General features: G+C 43.0%; 1 protein-coding gene across 4 annotated transcripts in view; it reads right to left on the bottom strand.

The window, feature by feature from the left end:
* Positions 1-22,968, bottom strand: part of SLC46A3 (solute carrier family 46 member 3) — a 39,609-nt gene that overhangs the window by 4,107 nt on the left and 12,534 nt on the right. For all 4 annotated transcript variants that reach the window (XM_077298289.1, XM_077298290.1, XM_077298291.1 and 1 more), the window contains exons 3-5: positions 10,720-11,587; positions 1,678-1,761; positions 482-638 (exon numbers count right to left, since the gene is read on the bottom strand). In XM_077298289.1, coding sequence (XP_077154404.1) covers positions 482-638; positions 1,678-1,761; positions 10,720-11,587 — 1,109 coding nt within the window. The remainder of the gene's footprint in view (positions 1-481; positions 639-1,677; positions 1,762-10,719; positions 11,588-22,968) is intronic.

Here is a 22,968-nt window from a genome sequence, read left to right as displayed (position 1 = left end):
TTGTCGTGTTGTTTTGGGAATGGTATAACTTGCTCACGCTAATCACAGGCCTGGATGTTCATCGACGATAGAGCTGCCGAGGGTGTGCAAACCATAAAGGCCATGCAGAGGTGGGCCAGATGGTCTCCTCACTTTTAACTGTGCGAGGACAGCAGGTTTCACCAGAGGAACAAATAAATGGATGTGAAGAGAACGAGAGGTCATGAAAAACAGGATACAAAGTGAAATGCACCTAGATCCATCTTTTCTTGCCATAAATCTCTGCATATTCATAATTTCCTACGCTAATATAATAAGGTTAATGTACGGCTCGTGCTCACTGCCCATCACAAGCCAATTCTGCTATCTACAGATCATTACATTACGGTAACGCAATTATGGAAGATTAGATTATCATTCAATTACTAGGGAGAAATTAAGGTTACATAGAAGAGATGAAATTCACGAAGGTTTCTATATTCTGTACAAAGGTTGCTCTTACCACACCAGGCCAAACGGGACCAAGCTGAGGACGGCCGATAACAGGAAGGAAAACCCAGGAAACCACAGCACCGTGGCTCCATAGATGCTGTTAAACACGGCAACGGTCAGGCTTCCTGTTAGACTCTCCAGACAGGCGATGCAAGCGAACAACGCTCCTGTAACACAGGAAGGAGCTCAATTAGGGAGGAAGTTCAGAGGTTCACAACCGTAATACTCAGGCGAAGGACCTGCACATGCCACCATTATTATTACAAGGGGTCTTCACATGCCACCATTATTACAAGGGGTCTGCCTTTGCCACCATTATTATAAGGGTCCTGCACATGCCACCATTATTATTACAAGGGGTCTGCACATGCCACCATTATTATAAGGGTCCTGCACATGCCACCATTATTATAAGGGTCCTGCACAGGCCACCATTATTATAAGGGGTCTACACATATTCCCCCGCAGACACACACACAGCACCATTCGCCTCTCTGTTCGTTCTCCAGCAACATCTTCGTTGCCAGTAGCTTCCTCTCCGGCACAGCCGCGTGCTGATCGATGACGTCATCCAGCCGCGCTGCTGTATCAGGCAGGAAGCACCAGGTTGGAAGCAGGACGGATCCCTGCAGCTTCTCTGCCATTTTCTCCGGTAGGCAGCGGAGCTGCAGGCATCGCTCCCTGCCCACCGCATATGAGGGCAATCTGGCCAGTGGCCCCCCCGAACCGGATAAACAGGCCAGATTGCCCTCAGTGTTAGCTGCCTGCAGGACACCCCCCCCCCCCCCTCCACCTCCGATGCAGCCACACTGGCATTACATGCAGTATGTTAGCCGCAGTCTGTGGCTAACAGTGGCAGCTATTACAGTGAAATTAATATTCACCCCTCTCCACGCCCACGGGGGTGTGGGGAAGAGTGAATATTAATTTCTGTTTAGCCTCCTATCTCCTGCTGCTGCTCTGCTGGCACTGGGCGGGTCCCATGACTCACGGGCCCCATAGCAGCTGCATGGTGTGCCGCTATTGGAGACACGCCACTGGCTGGGGGCCCGTGGAGCAGCGGGGGCCCTAGGCAGCTCCTAGCCCGGTATGCCAGCTGGTGACAGTGCCTGGGCCCACCGGAGAATCCTCCAGTTCTCCAGTCCAACCCTGCATATAAACTTGCTGGGGCGGATCTATGGTCGTTTCTGGAATTCCATTTTTTACCTTGCTCATTTTCCAAAATCACTTTGGACATCATTGACCTCAGGACAGGAAGGGGCATTGCAGAAAACAAGAAAGGAAGTCTCACTGCAAAACAAAATCGGAAAACTCAAAGCTCATAAAATGTACAAAAAAAAAAAAAAAACGACAATATACGTGCATCCGTTTCTTCAAAAAGTGCTCATCTGGGACTTTTACATATCTGAACGGCTGGGGACCTGACACCCGGCACACCCTCCATTACGATGTTCTCTATGCACAGCTCCATCAGTGGTATAGTGGCCGCGCCCGGGGACTGCACATCCGCCACCTATTCAAATCAATGGGGCGGATGTGCAGTACGCGGCTGTGGCCGCCATCCAGCTGACAGAGCCGTGCAGCTCCACAACTGGGCGCTTCCGACCACTGCCGGCATCGGGATCAGCTGATCAGCAAGGGTGCCGGATGACACACCCTCAATCAGATATTGATGACCTATCCTAATGGCCATCAATGTAAAAGTCTTGGACAAACCTGTAATTCTAGGTGTCTCATATTGCTATTAAACTGATATATGAAGTATGTAAATAAATCATCGCTGTCTCCGGATGTCCTCCTCACTGTCCTGTGTGTGGCGGCAAAAGACTAAACTCCGCCAAACCCACCAAAATCTAAATGAGCCGACAGTCCAATGAGAGAGAGAAGGCTCTGGCCTGCTGAATTTCAGCAGCCGATTCTTTTGTTTTCTGGCAGCGGCTCATCAACACAAAGAAGTCCGACAATGGCTGTCTCAAAGAATACAAGGGCCTTTGGCCAGAGTGAGTATTGTGGATATGGAGGAGTCTGGAGAAATTGCTGTCTGCCGAATGATCTTTTAGCAGGCAGCTATCTAATGTATATGGAGGGTTTTAAGACAAGTGGCTGCAGCAGGAGCCTCCCCCCACTCATGTGGTCTGTCTGCAGTAGATTGCTAAACCATGCTCCTTGGATACGGAGGCAAGTCTTCATTTGGCCACCAGCTGAAGATGGAACTAATCATCAGATTAATCTCTTGTTTTCTGCAGGATTTCCACAAGACTGAACCTTTCAGGACTCCAAATTCTACAGACAGTGAAGGCAACTTATTATTTAATTTGGACATTTAAAGTTTAGTGTTTCTTTAAATTATATTTTCACCTATGTTTGCATTGTCAGGTTGCTGGAGATACTGGCATAACAAACTGGAAATGGCCACTGTGGGGTTGTCGCTCGACTTTCTCAGACTCCTGAATATCTGCAGAACCATTGGGAAGAGCCATTTTAAGACTGGCTAGTCTAAAGGTTTTATTTATTATGCATTGATTATATAGAGCCATTAAATCCGCATCACTTTACAGACCTTATCGGCACTGTCCAGATTGGGGCTTGAGATCTAAATTCCCTATCAGTAGGTTTTTGGAGTGTGGAAAAAGAAAAAAGTAGAACCTGGAGAAAACCCAAACAAACATGGGGAGAACATACAAGCTCCTTGCATATGTTGTCCTTGGAATTTGGAATTTGAGCACAAGACATCAGCACTGCAAAGCAACAGTGCTAACCACTGAGCCACCGTGCGGCATGATGTGCTAAGAATTAGGCTGCACTTATACGTCCATGTACAGACTGCAATGCACAGACTGGCGGTGGGTCTCCAGACCTGAAGCCAGCAGCCTTATATTTGCCCATGACGCTGCCAAGTTCAGGTCAGGAGACCTGCGGCCCCCAATCCGTGCATCGTGATCTGTACTTGGACAAGGTTTCTCAAATGTCAAAATTATCCCTGAGATAGTATTGACAAATATGCTTCAGTGACTTTAAATCTATAAAAAACCTCACATCTCACAAACATGGAATAAATCAATAGATAACTAAATATTTGGTGTCTGTTTAAAAGTCACAAGGCGCTGGAAGCCAGCCAGTGACAGCTAAATGTCAACTAAACACAGTATATTAAAATGATGTAAAATAATAGTTCTAATATCACTTCTTGTATAAATACACAGTGCTGTGCAAAGTTTTCGTCAGGTGTGTAAAAAAAACAATGCAAAGTAAGAGAAATCTAAACACATCAGATCAATATTTGGGGTGCCTGCACTCTGCCTTGTAAATAACACCACAGCTTGTATTCTTCTAGATACACTTGACACAGATTTCGAAGGGACTCGGCAGATATGTTGTTCCAAACATCTAAACATCTTGGAGAACCAATGGTAGATCTTCTGTGGATGTCGCTTGTGCAAATCCATCCAGTCTTCATGTAATCCCAGACAGACTCAAGGTTGAGATTCTACACACAGAAGATAGTTGCTAATGACATTGGCTCCAAAACATACAACCAATCAGATGCCTCCCTGATGGTATTACATGATGGATAAGTATCTGCCATTATTTCATACCATTGTGGAAACTATCAACCTTGACAAAATCCAAACTCCACTAGCTGAAATACAACTGCAGAATTGCAAGGAGCCTCCACCATGCTTCACTGTTGCTTGCAGACACTCCTTATTATACTGCTCTCCAACCCTTCGGAGAGCAAACTGCTTTCTGTAACTGCCCAGAGCACTTGCTCTCATTTTTCTCCATCCCAGTTCCTATGCGTTTGTGCACAGTTGAGTCATTTGGCCTCGTTTTATGCAGAAGATGTTAGGCCATCATTCTTCTATGAAGACCACTTCTGATCAGACATCTTGAAACAGTGGATAGGTGTAGCTGGGTTCGACTGGTTGCTGGACATCTTCCGCTTTCAAAAGGGAAGTAAGCGTGATGTGTTTGTTGTTCATCTACTGCGCTACGTTTCTTTGGCCGACTGCTGCACATACGGTTCTGTGCAGCATTCTTTTCCACGCCTGTCTAAAACTTTTGCACATTACTGAGATAAATCTATAACACCCATCCCCCCCCCCCCCCAGTTAACAAAAACTTGCAATACCAAGTAGAAAGAGTTGTGGGAATTATGAAAATAAAAGGATAGACATATTAGTGATATACAAACAACATTTTTGAAACATCTCAATTTATTCAGTATGGAGTATAAGCGTCATATGCAGAAATCCCCGTACTTACAGCCTTGGCTGCTATTAATGTGATTATTAATGGTTGTCTAAGAAATGTTCTGCTGTGCTGAATGCACTTGGGCAAATCATCAAAATCTGCCGTTGGCAGCTTCCTGTGCAATTCTGGAATAATGACGTCCCAGATGTGATCGATGGGAGACAAGTCTGGAGACGCTGCAGGTCATGGTAGCACATTAGGCAGGCTGCTCAGAGAAGCACAAGCAACATGCAGCCTGGTGAGGTTGTGTTGAAACACATCTCCTGGTGGGACACGTTCACGTTTCTTCCTGAAGGGTTCTTCATAGCGTTGTCCACATTCGTCTCCAGACCAAGTATGATGTCCAAGACAAAAGCAGGACCCGCAGCTGAAGTGGATAGTGGATAGTGTTCTCCATCATGATAGCTTCTGAGAGATATGGTCAATGAAACACTTGTAACTTTACGTCTGGCTAATAGCCCAATTTTGTGAAGATGCCTTGTGATGGTTTGTGTAGACACTGACACTTTGGATATCTAATTTTACTTGCAGTACAGAATTGAGCACTAGTCGCCATTCTCTGAATCTGATGAGACCACATGAAAAAAGCCATAAAGTGGGAACATCGCACTAATTCTACTCTGTGGGCAGCATGGTGGCTCAGTGGTTAGCACTGTAGCTTTGCAGTGCTGGGGTCCTGGGTTCAACTCCCACCAACATAATCTGCAAGGAGTTTGTATGTTCTCCCCGTGTTTGCGTGGGTTTCCTCCCACATTCCAAAGACATACTGATAGGGAATATAGATTTTGAGCTCCATCGGGGACAGAGATGATGATGTTTGTAAAGCCCTGCAAAATTAATGGCACCAAATAATAAGCAATACATAATATATACTCCCATGGTTATGGCGTGGGGTGGCATAATAGATGGTAGCCGGACACCTGTAGTCTTCATTCCACTAATAACTCAGCAATACATGGGTTTGGTGGTGGAACCAGAGGAACGGCTGCTTCTCTAAAGTGTCCATGGAGCCATTTTTCAAATATGACTACACCGGGCCACATGTTGCTTATGCTACTTGGGCAGATCTTGATGATTTGTATAAGTGCAGATCATTTCTCAGACAGCCATTAATAACCTAATTGATATCACCAAGGCTGTAAATGCACAGACTTCTGCGTGTGGCGCTCATACTCGATATTAAAAAAAGAAAAAAAAAAAAAATAGGTGGAGAATTTACAAAAAAAAAAAAAAAAATAGATTCTATTCTCTGATTTTCCCAATTCCAATATTTTTTTCTTGCAATTTCAAATGTAGAATATATATACAGATATATTACATATCTCCGATTTTGGTGGAGATCTTTAAATTTCCACCCAAGCTCCTGTGAAAGTCACTATTATTATAAAGATATAATATAGTAACCGGCGTAAAGAGTCTTGTGGGTGATAGGTGACTTATTTGTACTTTGCTTTAAGTCTTATTTAATCCATAAATGTTCAACTGGAAAATCAGCAGAAAAACAGAAAACAGAGTCGGTGCTTATCTGGAAAAATGGGAATAAACTGCACTATAGATACAGAGAGGGCAGATTTCGGATTTCTGTTTTGAGTAAATTATGAATAACATAAGAGTCAGCAGTGATCAGCTACCTGCAGCTCTGGCTACATTACATACAGGGGATATCTTCTTGAAATAGCCCCTTTGACTAGCTAACCTATGGCGTACATTTTCTTGGTGGTTGAACAAAGTATGTCGCTGGCTCAGGAGCGGAGCCTGTTTCCTACATGGCTGTGTCACATAGCCGGCACCTGCCTGTAGATGCAGTGACAGGAGCCTGCACCGATCGCTGCTGTTTAACCATTTCACTGCCGCTGTCAATCTTTGGGGACTTAAAATCATTTTCTATCAAGGGAAAACATATTTAAAAGCTTCTATTCCAAATACAGGAGACTGATCAGAGAACACTGCCCTATAGTACGTGTCACACGGTAATGCCGTCTCTGATCTCTAGATAGGTAAAGGCAACTTGTGGACGTTTCATTTGCCAAAAAATACAATCACAGGTAGGGAATTGCAACATATTTGTGAATTCATTTTCTGATAACCTCCCTTTAAAATGATTAACTGACCCATGGTTTAAACCAGGTGTTCGTTTTTTTTTTTAAATTTGACTTTTTTTTTTTTTTTTTTAATCATGGTAATAAAATATCGCTATGCGAATAAGGTGGACCGCGCTCAGGGGTTCGTGTACTATGATAATGGACAGTGGGAGGCTAATGATAGCATACGATAAATGGTGCTTAAATCGCTACTTAATGCATACACCTGCTGTAGATGACATACGAGTCAAAATGTATTAGATGTACATGCCAGTGTCGGCTATGCAGAAGGTGCTTACTTGTGATTGCTGCGCTATTCCAGCGTCCTGAATGGACCCCGATCTGGAGTCCGCTGTGAGGTGAGATGCGGCGTCCGTGCAGGGCGGGGGGGTTGTTGAAGGAGGACTCGGCAGCTGTAGCGGTACCTGGGAGCCCCGGCCGAGGCGTCCCTGGCAACCGCGAGGAGAAAAAAGATGGCCGCTAGCGCCGGCTCACTGTTGCCTACAAAGTGACGTCACTAAGGTACGGAGCGTCAGCCCTGACGAAGAAGGCCGAGCACCTTCGAAACGCGTTGGTTTGTCGCCACCTTTTTGGCTCCAACGCCGCTCCGTACCTTAGTGACGTCACTTTGTAGGCAACAGTGAGCCGGCGCTAGCGGCCATCTTTTTTCTCCTCGCGGTTGCCAGGGACGCCTCGGCCGGGGCTCCCAGGTACCGCTACAGCTGCCGAGTCCTCCTTCAACAACCCCCCCGCCCTGCACGGACGCCGCATCTCACCTCACAGCGGACTCCAGATCGGGGTCCATTCAGGACGCTGGAATAGCGCAGCAATCACAAGTAAGCACCTTCTGCATAGCCGACACTGGCATGTACATCTAATACATTTTGACTCGTATGTCATCTACAGCAGGTGTATGCATTAAGTAGCGATTTAAGCACCATTTATCGTATGCTATCATTAGCCTCCCACTGTCCATTATCATAGTACACGAACCCCTGAGCGCGGTCCACCTTATTCGCATAGCGATATTTTATTACCTACATTTCCTTTCCAGGATAGGCACAGATCCTGGGTGGTTCCAGCAGCTAGGGGTATTCCATTCCACTGCCCACTCTCCCTGCCACCAACTTGTGTCCCCCCCCCTTGTGGCGAGCGCCATAGTGTGTACAGTTCTCTCTCGCTTTTTTTTAATCATATGATCTTTATAAAGAAAAAACAAAAACAAGCTACATTTTTAATCTTGCAGTTTTCACGTTGGCCTGTGGAATTTTGTGAAAAAGTTTTTTTTTCTTTCAATACAGACTGATATACAGCTCTGGCAAAAATTAAGAGACCACTGCAAAATGTTCAGTTTGTCTGATTTTTCTCTTTATAGGTATATTTTTGAGTAAAATGTAAAATTGTTCTTTTATAAACTACTGACAACCTGTCTCCAAATTTCCAAGCAATACATTTTGTATTTATTTTCTGAAAATGGGAAATGGTCAAAATAACAAAAAAAATGCATTGCTTGCAGACCTCAAATAATGCAAAAAAAACCAAGTTCATAATCATTTAGAAACAACAATACTAATGTTTTAACTCCGGAAGAGTTCAGAAATCAATATTTTGTGGAATAACCATGATTTTTAATCACAGCTTTCATTCGCCTTGGCATGCTTTCCACCAGTCTTTCACACTGCTTTTGGGTGACCTTATGCCACTCCTGGTACAAAAATGTAAGCAGTTCTTCTTTGTTTGATGGCTTGTGACTATTTTCCTCTTAATTACATTCCAAAGGTTTTCAGTGGAGTTCAGGTCTGGAGATTGGGCTGGCCATGACAGGGATTTGATGTTGTGGTCCTTCAGCCACACCTTGATTTACCTAGCTGTGTGGCATGGCACATTGTTCTGCTGGAAAAAAAGAGTCCTCAGAATTGGGGAACATTGCCAGAGCAGAAGGAATCTACTGTTTTTCCAGGATAACCTTGCACGCGGCTTGATTTGATTCATACGTTCTTCACAATGAACAAACTTCCCTATTCCAGCCCAATTCCAGCCTTGCTGAAGCATCCCCAGATCATCACCGATCCTCCACCAAATTTCACAGTGGGTGCAAGACACTGTGGCTTGTACGCCTCTCCACGTCTCCGTCTAACCATTAAATGACCAGGTGATGATCTGGGGATGCTTCAGCAAGGCTGGAATTGGGCCGGTTAATCTTTGCGAAGGACGTATGAATCAAGCCGCATACAAGGTTGTCCTGAAAAAAACAGTTGATTCCTTCTGCTCAGGCATTGTTCCCCAACTCTGAGGACTGGTTTTTCCAGCAGGACAATGCACCATGCACACAGCTAGGTCAATCAATGTGTGGATGAAGGACCACCACATCAAATCCCTGTCATGGGCAGCCCAATCTCCAGACCTGAACCCCATTGAAAACCTCTGGAATGTAATCAAGAGGATGATGGATAGTCACAAGCCATCAAACAAAGAAGAACTGCTTAAATGTTTGCACCAGGAGCAGTGTGAAAGACTGGATGAAAGCATGCCAAGACGCATGAAAGCTGTGATTAAAAATCATGGTTATTCCACAAGATATTGATTTCTGAACTCTTCCGGAGTTAAAACATTAGTATGGTTGCTTCTAAATTATTATGAACTTGTTGGGTTTTTTTTTTGCATTATTTGTGGTCTGCAAGCAATGCATTTTTTGGTAACTTTGACCATTTTTCATTTTCAGAAAATATATATTGCTTGGAAATTCGGAGACATGTTGTCAGTAGTTTATAGAATAAAAGAACAATTTACATTTTACTCAAAAATATAACTATAAAAGAGAAAAATCAGACAAACTGAACATTTTGCAGTGGTCTCTTAATTTTTACCAGAGCTGTATATGAAAAAAGCCAACTTTTTTTTTTTTTAACTACATTTAAAAACAAGAAATAAAAACACAAACCAGATATACACAAGTAATTTTCTCATGATAGCCTCTTCAGACACTTTCGGGCCTTTACAAAAAAATTAAAAAAGTTGTTTTTTTTCTTCCCAGCAAGACCTTTTTTCTGTTGACAAAGCAAGGAGCACATTTCACACTCCATTTTAGGGTCCAAATACGTGTTTCAGCTTTTGGTAATTTTTGCTTGCTTTTCCTTAAGGCTATGTGCACACGTAGAATAATACTCTGTGGATTTTTCCGCAGCGGATTTGATAAATCCGCAGGGAAAAAACTGCGCGTTTTTTCCTGCGGATTTATTGCGGATTTACCACGGCTTTTGTGCAGATTCCACTGCGGTTTTACATTTGCGGTTTTCTATTATGGAGCAGGTGTAAAACCGCTGCGGATTCTGCACAAAGAATTGACATGCTGCGGAATGTAAACCGCTGCGTTTCTGCGCGTTTTTTTCCGCAGCATGTGCACAGCGGATAATGTTTCCCATAGGTTTACATTGTACTGTAAACGCATGGGAAACCGCTGCGAATCCGCACCAAAATCCGCAGCGTGTGAACATAGCCTTATTTTTCATTTCCATTTTAATGTATTTATGAAAAAAAATTTTAATCAACCTCTATTTTTTTATGAGAGCAAAGGGGTTTTTTTTGTAATTAAAATGATAGTAAATTTATTTATTTATTTTTTTTTTTAAAGATGGGAACCTTTGTTTAGACATTGATATGGAAAACATTATAAAGACCCAGGTGTAATATGAGAAATAGAAAAAAAAAAAAAATAATAATAAGAAGAAGTGGCCCTGTGTCTGGTGAAGTCCAAAGGGATTATGAAAAAAAACTCATTGTCCTCATGATCAGTGGGTTTCCCAGTGGTCAGACATACAACAACCAACTATTGATGGCACATTAATTGCAAGTAATCATGGGACGCATAATATCATGTGGGAGGTAATATTTTAGAAAAGCGGGAAAACCTTACCTAACATCATGGTGACTGTTGTGGTAGCAAAGGCCGCCATAGTCATGCCTCCAATGCAGGACACTATTCCAATCAGGACAATGTAGGCATCTTTCAGACAACGGGTAAAGAGGACAACACCTAGAAAACTAAAAACAAAGCAGAACATGGACAAGGCAGACCCCCATCCAACTCGTACAGGATCCCAACAAAGCGGAGAGTCCAACTCATAAAGGGTGAAGAGACCCGCGGCTCCAAGATTAGAAAACAGATAGGCCATGAAAGCGAACATGAGCATGCTAATGGCCACCCGCTTCTTGTAGGACGCATGCTTAAAGAGCAGAAAAACTCCAGAGAAAAGCTCCTTGAAGCCTTCTTTACTCATCACGTTCTGCTGAAATTCCGATCTTTTCACAGTCTCTTCTAGTATAAAAAGGATATATAAAATATTCAGGGTGTGTAGAAGAGCTGGAAGCAGAAAGGACCACTTAAATCCCAAAGCTCTGAGTATATACCCAGACGTGATCCCCGCCACTCCGCTCGACACCCCGAGGATCATGTCAACAAATGCAATGCGTACGTTCTTCGTCTGCATGTCTTTAGCTATGTCCGCTATATAAGAGAAGCATCCACCAACAAATGTAGCAAATCCACCCAAGAATCCACTGAAGACAGAAGCTACGTATAAGATTTCAAGGGGCAGGCCAAAGAAAGAGGCTGAGCAGTATGCACTGATAGTCAATAAGGCACCTATGGAGGGAAGCAGCAGCGATGCTTTGCGCCCATGTTGATCGCCGTAAGACACCAGGATTAACGCCATTAACAGACTTGGGAAAAGTGCAGTTAAATCCAGAGTTGTGTAGAACGTGGACGATTTCTTCTGGACCTCCTGAAAGAACATGAAATGAAAAGGATTCTTAGTGTTAAGACTTCCCAAAAACCATCCACAAAAATCAGCAACTCAGGACTACAACTTGCATGTATATGAGATATCATCAGGTAGAGTTCCAAACACATGTACGTTTTGTCATGGATACCAGACCCTTCGCTTAGGGGCCACAACAATCATGCTTGGGTCTTATTCACACGTGTAATTCCAATAAAAAAGAAACCATAGCGTTTTTCAGTTTTTTGTTTTTTTTTACCACCTGGGTTCATTCGTTATTCATTAAAAAAAAAAAAAAAAAATGCAATGAGGTGCAAGAGGGAGCCCCCGAGCATCTGGTAGCAACTGGTTCGAGATGGCTTTAGGGTGTTGCGTGTAATTTTAGAGGACTCTTTCTCGGGTCCTCAAACCATACCGGAGTGGGACCTAAAGACAGTCGATGAGTAGCCCCAAGATTTATGATGGGCACAAGTGCGGTCTGTGGAAAACACAGACGGCACACACTTCCAGAAGAGAGCGCTCCTGATGAGTGACAGTTCAGGCCCGCGGCATGGTTGGGCCACTGACCCTTACTGGGAACTGTCCGATGCTGCACGCAGAAGCAACTCCGCTTCTTCAGCATCAGAGGAGCTCAAGGGCACAAACTGTCCAAATCCAGCAGTATGGCCTGCTTCAGAGCAGCATTCATGTGTTTTCTAGCAGGAGGATAGAGAAGCCGCCTCACAAGCTCTGGAGGCAGCTTAACTCCTCAGGAGACGTGATCTGATCGGACCATGTTCCTGCACGGTCAGACACAGCCATTACACAGTACACCTTTACAAAAGTATCTCAGCACAGGAACATATTAAAAAAAAAAAAAAAAAATCACATCCAATTATGTAAATTATTTTCATTCAAAGATCTAGTGAATGATCTTTTGTTCACGGAAAATCCCCTCTAAATATTAACCTTTCAGTCATCATCCTGAGAGTTGGGAGATCCCTGTCCAGTCCCACTGTCCAATATTATTTCCAAATATGATGTGAGCAAGTAGAAAGACAGCAAGCAACTTATCGGTGGATGTTGTTGGTGATGGTGTTCCATAACGGTATGTGCACACGTTGCAGATTTGCCTGTGGAATTTTCAGCACAGATTGTTCCTCTCTTGACAGAAAATACAGTTGAAAATCCACGCGGATTTTCATGCATTTTTTTCATGCGGATTTGTAAGATAAATAAAGATTTATTATTTATTTAACAAAAAAAAATAATTGTGATGTCATTTTTTGTCCAACCTCTTCATTTACATACTCCATTGAAGAATGATGTTTACACACACAGATAGATAAATAGATTGAAAGATAATAGATAGATACAGTGCCTACAAGTAGTATTCAAACCCCTGCAGACTTAGCAGGTTTAATAAGATGCAAATAAGTTAGAGCCTTCAAACTTCAAACAAGAGCAGGATTTATTAACAGATGCATAAATCTTACAAACCAAACAGTTTTGTTGCTCAGTTAAATTTTTATACATTTTAAACATAAAAGTGTGGGTCAATAATTATTCAACCCCTAGGTTTAATATTTTGTGGAATAACCTTTGTTTGCAATTACAGCTAATAATCATCTTTTATAAGACCTGATCAGGCCGGCACAGGTCTCTGGAGTTATCTTGGCCCACTCCTCCATACAGATCTTCTCCAAGTTATCTAGGTTCTTTGGGTGTCTCATGTGGACTTTAATCTTGAGCTCCTTCCACAAGTTTTCAATTGGGTTAAGGTCAGGAGACTGACTAGGCCACTGCAACACCTTGATTTTTTGCCTCTTGAACCAGGCCTTGGTTTTCTTGGCTGTGTGCTTTGGGTCGTTGTCTTGTTGGAAGATGAAATGACGACCCATCTTAAGATCCTTGATGGAGGAGCGGAGGTTCTTGGCCAAAATCTCCAGGTAGGCCGTGCTATCCATCTTCCCATGGATGCGGACCAGATGGCCAGGCCCCTTGGCTGAGAAACAGCCCCACAGCATGATGCTGCCACCACCATGCTTGACTGTAGGGATGGTATTCTTGGGGTCGTATGCAGTGCCATCCAGTCTCCAAACGTCACGTGTGTGGTTAGCACCAAAGATCTCAATCTTGGTCTCATCAGACCAGAGAACCTTGAACCAGTCAGTCTCAGAGTCCTCCAAGTGATCATGAGCAAACTGTAGACGAGCCTTGACATGACGCTTTGAAAGTAAAGGTACCTTACGGGCTCGTCTGGAACGGAGACCATTGCGGTGGAGTACGTTACTTTTTGTATTGACTGAAACCAATGTCCCCACTGCCATGAGATCTTCCCGGAGCTCCTTCCTTGTTGTCCTTGGGTTAGCCTTGACTCTTCGGACAAGCCTGGCCTCGGCACGGGAGGAAACTTTCAAAGGCTGTCCAGGCCATGGAAGGCTAACAGTAGTTCCATAAGCCTTCCACTTCCGGATGATGCTCCCAACAGTGGAGACAGGTAGGCCCAACTCCTTGGAAAGGGTTTTGTACCCCTTGCCAGCCTTGTGACCCTCCACGATCTTGTCTCTGATGGCCTTGGAATGCTCCTTTGTCTTTCCCATGTTGACCATGTATGAGTGCTGTTCACAAGTTTGGGGAGGGTCTTAAATAGTCAGAAAAGGCTGGAAAAAGAGATAATTAATCCAAACATGTGAAGCTCATTGTTCTTTGTGCCTGAACTACTTCTTAATACTTTAGGAGAACCAAACAGAATTCTGGTGGGTTGAGGGGTTGAATAATAAATGACCCTCTGAAAAGACTTTTCACAATTTAAAAAAAAAAATAAACAAAGAAATAACATTCTTTTTTGCTGCAGTGCATTTCACACTTCCAGGCTGATCTACAGTCCAAATGTCACAATGCCAAGTTAATTCCAAATGTGTAAACCTGCTAAATCTGCAGGGGGTTGAACACTACTTGTAGGCACTGTAAATACCAAGCCCGATGTTTAGTAATGGACATAATAAAATGGTACATAAAGTGTTAAATAAAGACACACACACGATCCAGATATGCAGCGCTTTGGGCACAGCAGATACCCGCTCCGTCCAAAGCGCTGCCGGCTTTTATACGTGCTGTGATTCCGCAAGGGTTCATTGAACACATGTGGAATCACCGCATTCTATAGGCTGTCAATAAAGTAACGTTTATTAAATATCATTAAGTATTAAAATTTAGGAAACTCATTGAAACAGAACATCCAAAAAGGGTTTCTTCAAACATAAAGAATACGGGTAACAGTGCCCACACATAACACCTATGGTAAACGATTTAAGGTCACAGGTTCATTAAAGTATGCATGCTGCCGATAGAGTACTACTTGTCCCACAGTGGAACATCCCTGATATAAATATGTTAGACAATCTACGACTGGACCTTACCCATATCAATCGTGGTGTATGCGTGGTATACCAGCCCCTACGCGCGTTTCGCGTAGGCTTCTTCCGGGGGCCGTATAGCGTGTGTCACAAACATGATATATAAAGAAATACCGCACCTGCAGCTAATAAAGGACTTGGTGGTCGGCGCATGCGCTAATGACGTCAGCGCCGGAACTAGCATCGCCGCACGGCACTCCGGGTGCGGCGACAAGCCAGGGTGCCATAACCATGGCAACCATGACTCACACGCCTAGCCCAATGGAGGCCGGCCATGATGCACCGTCACGCCGACGTCACAGGCATGCGCACAAGTCCTGGATGAGGAGACACTAAGAGCGGAGAATCGTAAGTAATGTGTGATAGAAAAAAACTCTACAAAGTGAACAAGTGCTAAAGTGCATTATATTATACCTATCACACATTACTTACGATTCTCCGCTCTTAGTGTCTCCTCATCCAGGACTTGTGCGCATGCCTGTGACGTCGGCGTGACGGTGCATCGTGGCCGGCCTCCATTGGGCTAGGCGTGTGAGTCATGGTTGCCATGGTTATGGCACCCTGGCTTGTCGCCGCACCCGGAGTGCCGTGCGGCGATGCTAGTTCCGGCGCTGACGTCATTAGCGCATGCGCCGACCACCAAGTCCTTTATTAGCTGCAGGTGCGGTATTTCTTTATATATCATGTTTGTGACACACGCTATACGGCCCCCGGAAGAAGCCTACGCGAAACGCGCATAGGGGCTGGTATACCACGCATACACCACGATTGATATGGGTAAGGTCCAGTCGTAGATTGTCTAACATATTTATATCAGGGATGTTCCACTGTGGGACAAGTAGTACTCTATCGGCAGCATGCATACTTTAATGAACCTGTGACCTTAAATCGTTTACCATAGGTGTTATGTGTGGGCACTGTTACCCGTATTCTTTATGTTTGAAGAAACCCTTTTTGGATGTTCTGTTTCAATGAGTTTCCTAAATTTTAATACTTAATGATATTTAATAAACGTTACTTTATTTATAATTGATTGACAGTTTGTTGACTCCTTTTTTCGTATGAGATATATTGCTGGGGAGTTGTTTTCTCTGTCCGTATGAGGACCTTTATGTGGCTCTGGTCTAATTTGTTATATCCTATAGGCTGTGTAATTTATCTGAGCGTCTCTGCAAGACAAATAGACATGCTGCGGTCTGTAAAGACGAGCCGCATGTGCGTATACGCAGGTCTGCCACCTGCATCTTTGACTGCATAGTGGAGATGGGATCTCATAAAATCCCATCCACTATGCTGTAACTGACGCTGCGAATTGGATGCTGCGGCTGTACATAGCAAATACTGACTGTGGAAACATACCCTAAGGCCGGGGTCACACTTGCAAGAAACTCACGCGAGTCTTTTGCATCAATTCCCGGAACTGCCGCCAGCACTTGGACCAGAGCGTTGAGCTGCATAGAAATACACGCAGCCGCACACTCTGGTCCCGAGTGCCGGCAGCAGTGCCGGGTATTGAGGTGCGAGACTCGGGCGAGTTTCTTGCAAGTGTGACCCCGGCCTTAAAACACAATATGTTTAATTTAAAAAAGGGAAAAAAATGTTTGCGTAGTTTATAGATGTCCAGAGCTGCATTTACAATTCTGCATACTTCAGAGCTGAGATCGCCCAACATTCACTGCTGGATCCATATTAGTGGAAAATATGTAATGCAATTATTTACCAAGGAACACAGGTAAAAGCGGGATTCAGCAGTACTGGACCGCAGTGATCATTCAGTCACCATCTCCCTGGGTTCAGTGCTTTTATGATGAGATAGTTGTGGTTGTTGTTGCTGTGTACTCTACATGTTTACTTCAGACTTTCCCAAGAACACGAGATCGGCCCTAGGAACGCGCTGATCTTCATGTGTACAGATGCTTAGTATAAAACAGAATTGTTATAGAGTCGTTTGCTATCAGATTCCACACACTGATATGAAGCAGATAAGGTAACAATACATGAAGGAATTGGAAGGGATGAGCGCACAACACAAAATTATTAGTAAAGGGACACTCCGGCAACAGATATAAAGTCCTATTAAAATTATTTGGAAGAAGTCTTTATTAACTTTTTCAATGTTTGTGCAGAAGTTGTTTGTGCCTCTATTCAGCCACAAGCAATGTGAGCGCCCAGAAGACCACAGCGAACCGCCATCCTCGTTACATGCTCTCTTGTCTGGATGAACAAAGTGATGAGAAAGTACAAAAATAACAAAAACTGGAAATAATAAAAATTCTCCAAAAAGGTGGACATTTATTTTAAGCCTGATATTTACCCCTTCTATCCCCAAGCCTGTTTTCACCTTTCATGACCAGGCCCAATTTTAAAATTCTGACCAATGTCAATGTGGAAAATAACTCTGGAACGCTTCAACGGCTCCCACTGATTTTGATTTTCCGTGACATACTGTACTTCATGATAGTAGTAAAATTTGTTCGCTAGGACTATCATTAATTTGTGGGGGGGGGGAGAAATGAAATTTGGGGAAAATGTTTAAATTTTCAAACTTTTAATTTTTTTAAAAAACCACAGGGATACGTCACACAAAATAGTTAATATATAAAATTTCCCACATGTCTACTTTACATCAGCACAATTTTTGAAACATAACTTTTAATTGTTAGGAAATTAGAAGGGTTAGAAGTTGACCATCGATCAATAATAAGACTTTTATGAGGGATAACTTTTGAAGTGACTTTGGGGGGGCCTATATGACAGAAAATACCCAAAAGTTACACTATTCTAAAAACTGCACCCCTCAAAACTAAATTCAAGAAAATGATTAACCCTCCAGGTGCTTTCCAAGAATTAATGCAATGTGTAGGGGGAAGAAACTACTGTTTGAACGCATGGCAAGGCTCAGAAGAGAAGGAGCACAGTTTGACTTTTTGAATGGCTGGAATCAAGAGCAGACGCCATGTCCTGTTTGGAGAGAACCTGATGTGGTTAAACAATAGAATCCCCCACAAGTAACCCCATTTTGGTAACTAGACCCTTCAAGGAATGCATGTAGATGTGTGGTGAACACCTTGAACTTCCAGTTTAGAACGTTGAACTGTGAAAATTAAAAAAAAAAAATATCTCACAAAAATGTTGGATTTGCCACAAATTTTTCAATTTCACAAGGATAAGAAGAGCAAAATGGACCATACAATTTGTTGTGCAATTTCTGTTGAGTACATCGATACCCCATATGTGTTCGAAAAACTACTTTTGAGGCACACTGCAAGGCTTAGAAGGGAAGATGTGCCATATTGACGTTCAAATTTTGCTGGAATGGTTTGCGGGTGCCATGTCACATTGGCAGAGCCCTGATGTGCCAGAACACCCCCCCCCCCCCCCACAAGTGATATCTTACAAACTACACTTCTCAATGCATTCATCTAGGCGTGCAGTGAGCATGTTGACACCACATGTGCCTCACAGACATTTATACCATTAGGGCTGTGAAGAATAAATAATTACATTTTTACTGCTAAAACGTTTTTAGCATCAAATTTAAAATTTTTATAAGGGCTAATAGGAAAAAACTGGACCTATTAGTTTGTTGTGAAATGTCTCCTGAGTACACAATACCATACATCTAATCGGGAACTACTTTTGAGGCACAGAGCAAAACTCAGAAGGGAAGGAGCGCCATAATTTAGTGCAGATGTTACCGTAATGGTTTGCGAGTGCTATGACCCACTGGGAAAACCCCTGAGGTGCCAGAACACAGAAACCCCCCCCCCCATGAGTGACTCCATTTTATAAACTACACCTCTCAATGAATTCATCCAGGGGTGCAGTGATCATATTGACACCACAGGGGTGTCACAGAATTTTATACCATTGCGCAGTGAAGAAAATTACATTTTTATCATAAAAATTGTTTTAGTCCCAGATTTTACATTTTCCCAAGGGGAAATAAGTTAAAATGGCACCAAAATTTGCCACAATTTCTGCTGAACGGCGAAATACCCAACAAGTGACTGTTTAGCCACACGGTGATACTCGGGAGGGATGGAGCACTATTTGCCTCCTGGAGTGAAGATTTTTCTAGAGCAGTTTGCAGACTCCATACACAGAGCCCCCCAAGTGCTAGAAGAGCAGAATCGCCCCTCAGATGACCCCATTTTGGAAATTAAACCCCTTTGGGAATTTATATACAGGTGTATTGATGATGTGTCCCAATGGGTGTTTCCAGAAACAAGCAGCAGTGAATGGTGGAGTGAAAATTGCAAATCTGCTATTGTACTGCCCTGTACATTGTGCCCAGCTCATGCACCGGTAAATTAGGAGGGCTCTCATCACTACAGATATGCAAAACATGTGCAGGCTAAATGTGGGTTAGGCACACTGGGCTCAGAACTGAGGGGGCATTTAATTTGGGAGTGCAAAATTCGCTGGGTTTCTATAGTGAGGAGCCATAGTGCTTTTCCAGAGCTTTTGTACTACCAGTAACGTGTGCCCTCCTATTTTTCCATTAACAGATTGCAGATCTGAGTGGGGATTTGCTTTTTTTGTGGATTGAGTTGAAGCTTTTATTGGAAACATTTTACATAACATTTGGGATCACATTTATCCTGCGCTCTACGCTGAGCACTTATATCGGGGTTTCCATTTAATTTCCTAATTGCATGATTCAGATTAAACCCCCAAGGGATCCATTCAGTATAATGGAGGCAGAAGAGTTACTCTTGACTCCGTCTGGCCTCTGTTCAGTGGTGCCCTTTTCTGAAGAATTGTGGCCGACCACACTTTTATGCACACCTGAACAGACAAACACCGCCGTATCATAGGTCACAGTGCCTCCATCTGCTTCATTATAGGGAATCTTCTGCCGGGGGGGGGGTTTGTTTTGTTTTTTTACACGAAAACCTTGGTGTAAATGCTCAGCGCAAGATAAATGTGAGCCGAGCCTTACTGCGATCTTTGGGAGGCAGAATGATCAAATCAACAGCAAGTAAAGAATTGGTTTTATTTATCTTTTACGTCGTTCCTCGTGCAGTGTAAGCGATTAGACGACTTTACTCTCCGGGTCGGTGCGACTACAGTGATACCAGATTTATATTGGTTTTTGCATCACTATAACTTCTCTATATTTCAGCTGACAGTCATGTGAGGGCTTGCTTTTTGCAGGACAAGTTGACGCTTTATTGGTACCAATTTCTACTACATGACATTCTTTGATCGCTTTCCACTCTGATTTGTGAGAGGTAGAATGAACAAAAAACAGAAAGTCAGGAATCTTTTTTTTTTTTTTGGGGGGGGGTGGCTTATGCCATTCCGCATGTCGTAAAATTGATAAGGCAGCTCTATTCTTCAGGTGAGTACGATCACAGCAATACCACATCTATATACGGTATTTTTTAATTTTTTTTATGTTTTGGCACTATTACACAAAAACTTTTACGGAATAAAAAAAATATTTTTGCATCGCTTTATTCTGAGCTATAACTTTCTGCAAATGGAGCTGTATGTCAGCTTATTTTTTGTGGAACAAGATGTTTTCAGCTGTACGTTTTTATTAACATTTGTCTTTTTGATCGTGTCTTATTACATTTTCTGCTTGTCTGTATGATGAAAAAGGATCATTTTTTGCTTTTCTTTTCCCTCTCTTTTATGGTGTTCTCTGAAGGGGTAACTAGTGTGACAGTTTTATAAGTCGGATAGTTCCAGACCGAAATTTATGTATTTTTTTTTTACCACAATAAAAATACTTATTCATGGGTAGTTACCGTATAAATGTATTTTTTTTTTTTTTTTTTTTAACTTAGTCCCTCTCTGTGACCCTTCAGTTTCATGTGCCTGATCGCTGGTATAATGCATGAGCACCGACACAAGCCTCTTAGACCCTGCTCTGCACATGGTCTAAAGGGGCTTGGTGTAGCCTGGTGACCCAGACCACCATGTTCACATTGGCCATTAAACAGACAAAACTTACAAGAAACAACATGAGCATATACCCTGATGTAACTAAATAAGTGAAAAGCAAAAGTGCATTTAAATAACATTGGGTTCTTAGTAACACTGTTTTTTTATTTAAAAAAAAAAAAAGCATAAAAGCCATCCTACCAGCGTCAAGGTGACCCTATTCGGGACAGTCCTACACTGTCTAATATTAAAAGCTTCCCAAGGCTAAGTAAGGTGTCCAGAGTTTGAGACACAGTCCTTTGCCCTTATTCACACAGGTCATGTCTGACATATGGTAAGGCTTTAATATTAGACAGTGTAAGACCATGGGTCATGTATGAACAGGGTCACCTTGCCGCTGGTGGGATGGCTTTTATGCTTTTTTGATAAAAAACAGTGTTACTAAGAACCAAGTGCTATTTAAATGCACTTTTGCTTTTCACTTATTTAGTTACAGCAGGGTTAATTCTCATTTTGTTTCGGCTTTTTACAGTATTCTGTACAGTGTGTGAATACCAACACTAGCAGAAAACCCTGTTATCAGCCATCAACAGCCTCTCCTCCCAGATGACCTACAGTAACCCTTAGTGTTACCTTACAGGGTCCTAGTTATATTACCAATAAACAGAACAAAAAGTGTCTAATGCTATGTGCGATCATTACACACTGACAGTGAATTATAATCATGTTTTCCTCCTCCACATCTTCCAATGACTGTAGAGATGCAGAAAGTATAGCAATCACAGGAACTACAGTTATTCTAAAGCTTGTGATTTACATGGAGAGGTTTATATATGTAGGAGAGATGGCCGCCCTGTACATTGCACATTATGTATATGGACTCCATACAGACCACACTGGAAGGAGGGGGGTGTACTGTACCATATATTATATGGCAAAATATCTTATTCAAGACTAAAACAGCAAAAATTGCAGAAAGCCCTTTAATGAAGCCATATCTAGGGGTACATCAGTATTATCCTGGTACAGAATGTAATAGGAAATCATGGATAGAACTTTGCAACTTTCAACATCCAGTCCTGTGGCACGACCCTGTTTTGTAGGATGGCCGACATGGTACATGGTATATATAAGAAAGGTAAAAAAAACAGGGAACTACCGTCTTGTAAGCCTGACATCAGTAGTGTGCATAGTTTTTGAGGGCCTTATAAGAGAAGACCTGCGGAAATATAAATCGCAAAAAATAATATAGTCATGGCTTAACCCCACAAATATGAACCCCACGTGCCACCACTGCAGGGAAAGGGGGAAGAGCGAGGCTAAACGTCAGATTTGGTGAATCTTAAAGATGCGTCTTTTCTGGGGAGGCTGAGAGCTGATGTTTTTAGTCTGGGAGGGACCAATAGCCATGGCCCCTTCCTAGGCTATTAATATCAGCCCCCAGTTGTCTGCCTAGCCTTTGCTGGTTAGACTTTATAGGGGGACCCTATGTCAATTTTTTTCTGGGGTCCCCCTGTAAACTAGCCAGTAAAGACTGAGCAAACAGCTGTGAGCAAGATACTAATGGCCTGGGAACCTTTATGGTTATTGGTTCCTTCCCAGAATATTAAGACCAGCCCTCAGCCGTCGGCTTTCCCTCTGCTAGCTATTAAAATTACGCGGGAGCCCACACAAATTTTTTGTTTCTTTAAAATTAACAGTTGCTGTCTGGTTACAGCCTATGTACTTTCGTTCTGTTAACGCTCCTATATAGGCTGATGACAATGTGTGCGTTTGTGTTTACTTATCTGCTTAGTGATGAGGGTGTCTGTCTGACACCTTTTCATTACTAAATGTACCTTCACACTAAGCGACTTAACAACGATAATGATAGCGATCCGTGACGTTGCAGCGTCCTGGATAGCGATATCGTTGTGTTTGACATGCAGCAGCGATCTGGATCCCGCTGTGATATCGTTGGTCGTTGCTAAAAGTCCAGAACTTTATTTGGTCGTCAGATCGCCGTGTTTGACAGCAAAAGCAACGATGCCAGCAATGTTTTACAATGGTAACCAGGGTAAATATCGCGTTACTAAGCACAGGGCCGCGCTT

The sequence above is a fragment of the Ranitomeya variabilis genome, chromosome 3, assembly GCF_051348905.1.
Source record: "Ranitomeya variabilis isolate aRanVar5 chromosome 3, aRanVar5.hap1, whole genome shotgun sequence".
Classification (NCBI taxonomy): domain Eukaryota; kingdom Metazoa; phylum Chordata; class Amphibia; order Anura; family Dendrobatidae; genus Ranitomeya; species Ranitomeya variabilis.
The sequence above is the reverse complement of the archived record's forward strand: the minus strand, read 5'-3'. Positions and strand labels throughout refer to the sequence as shown.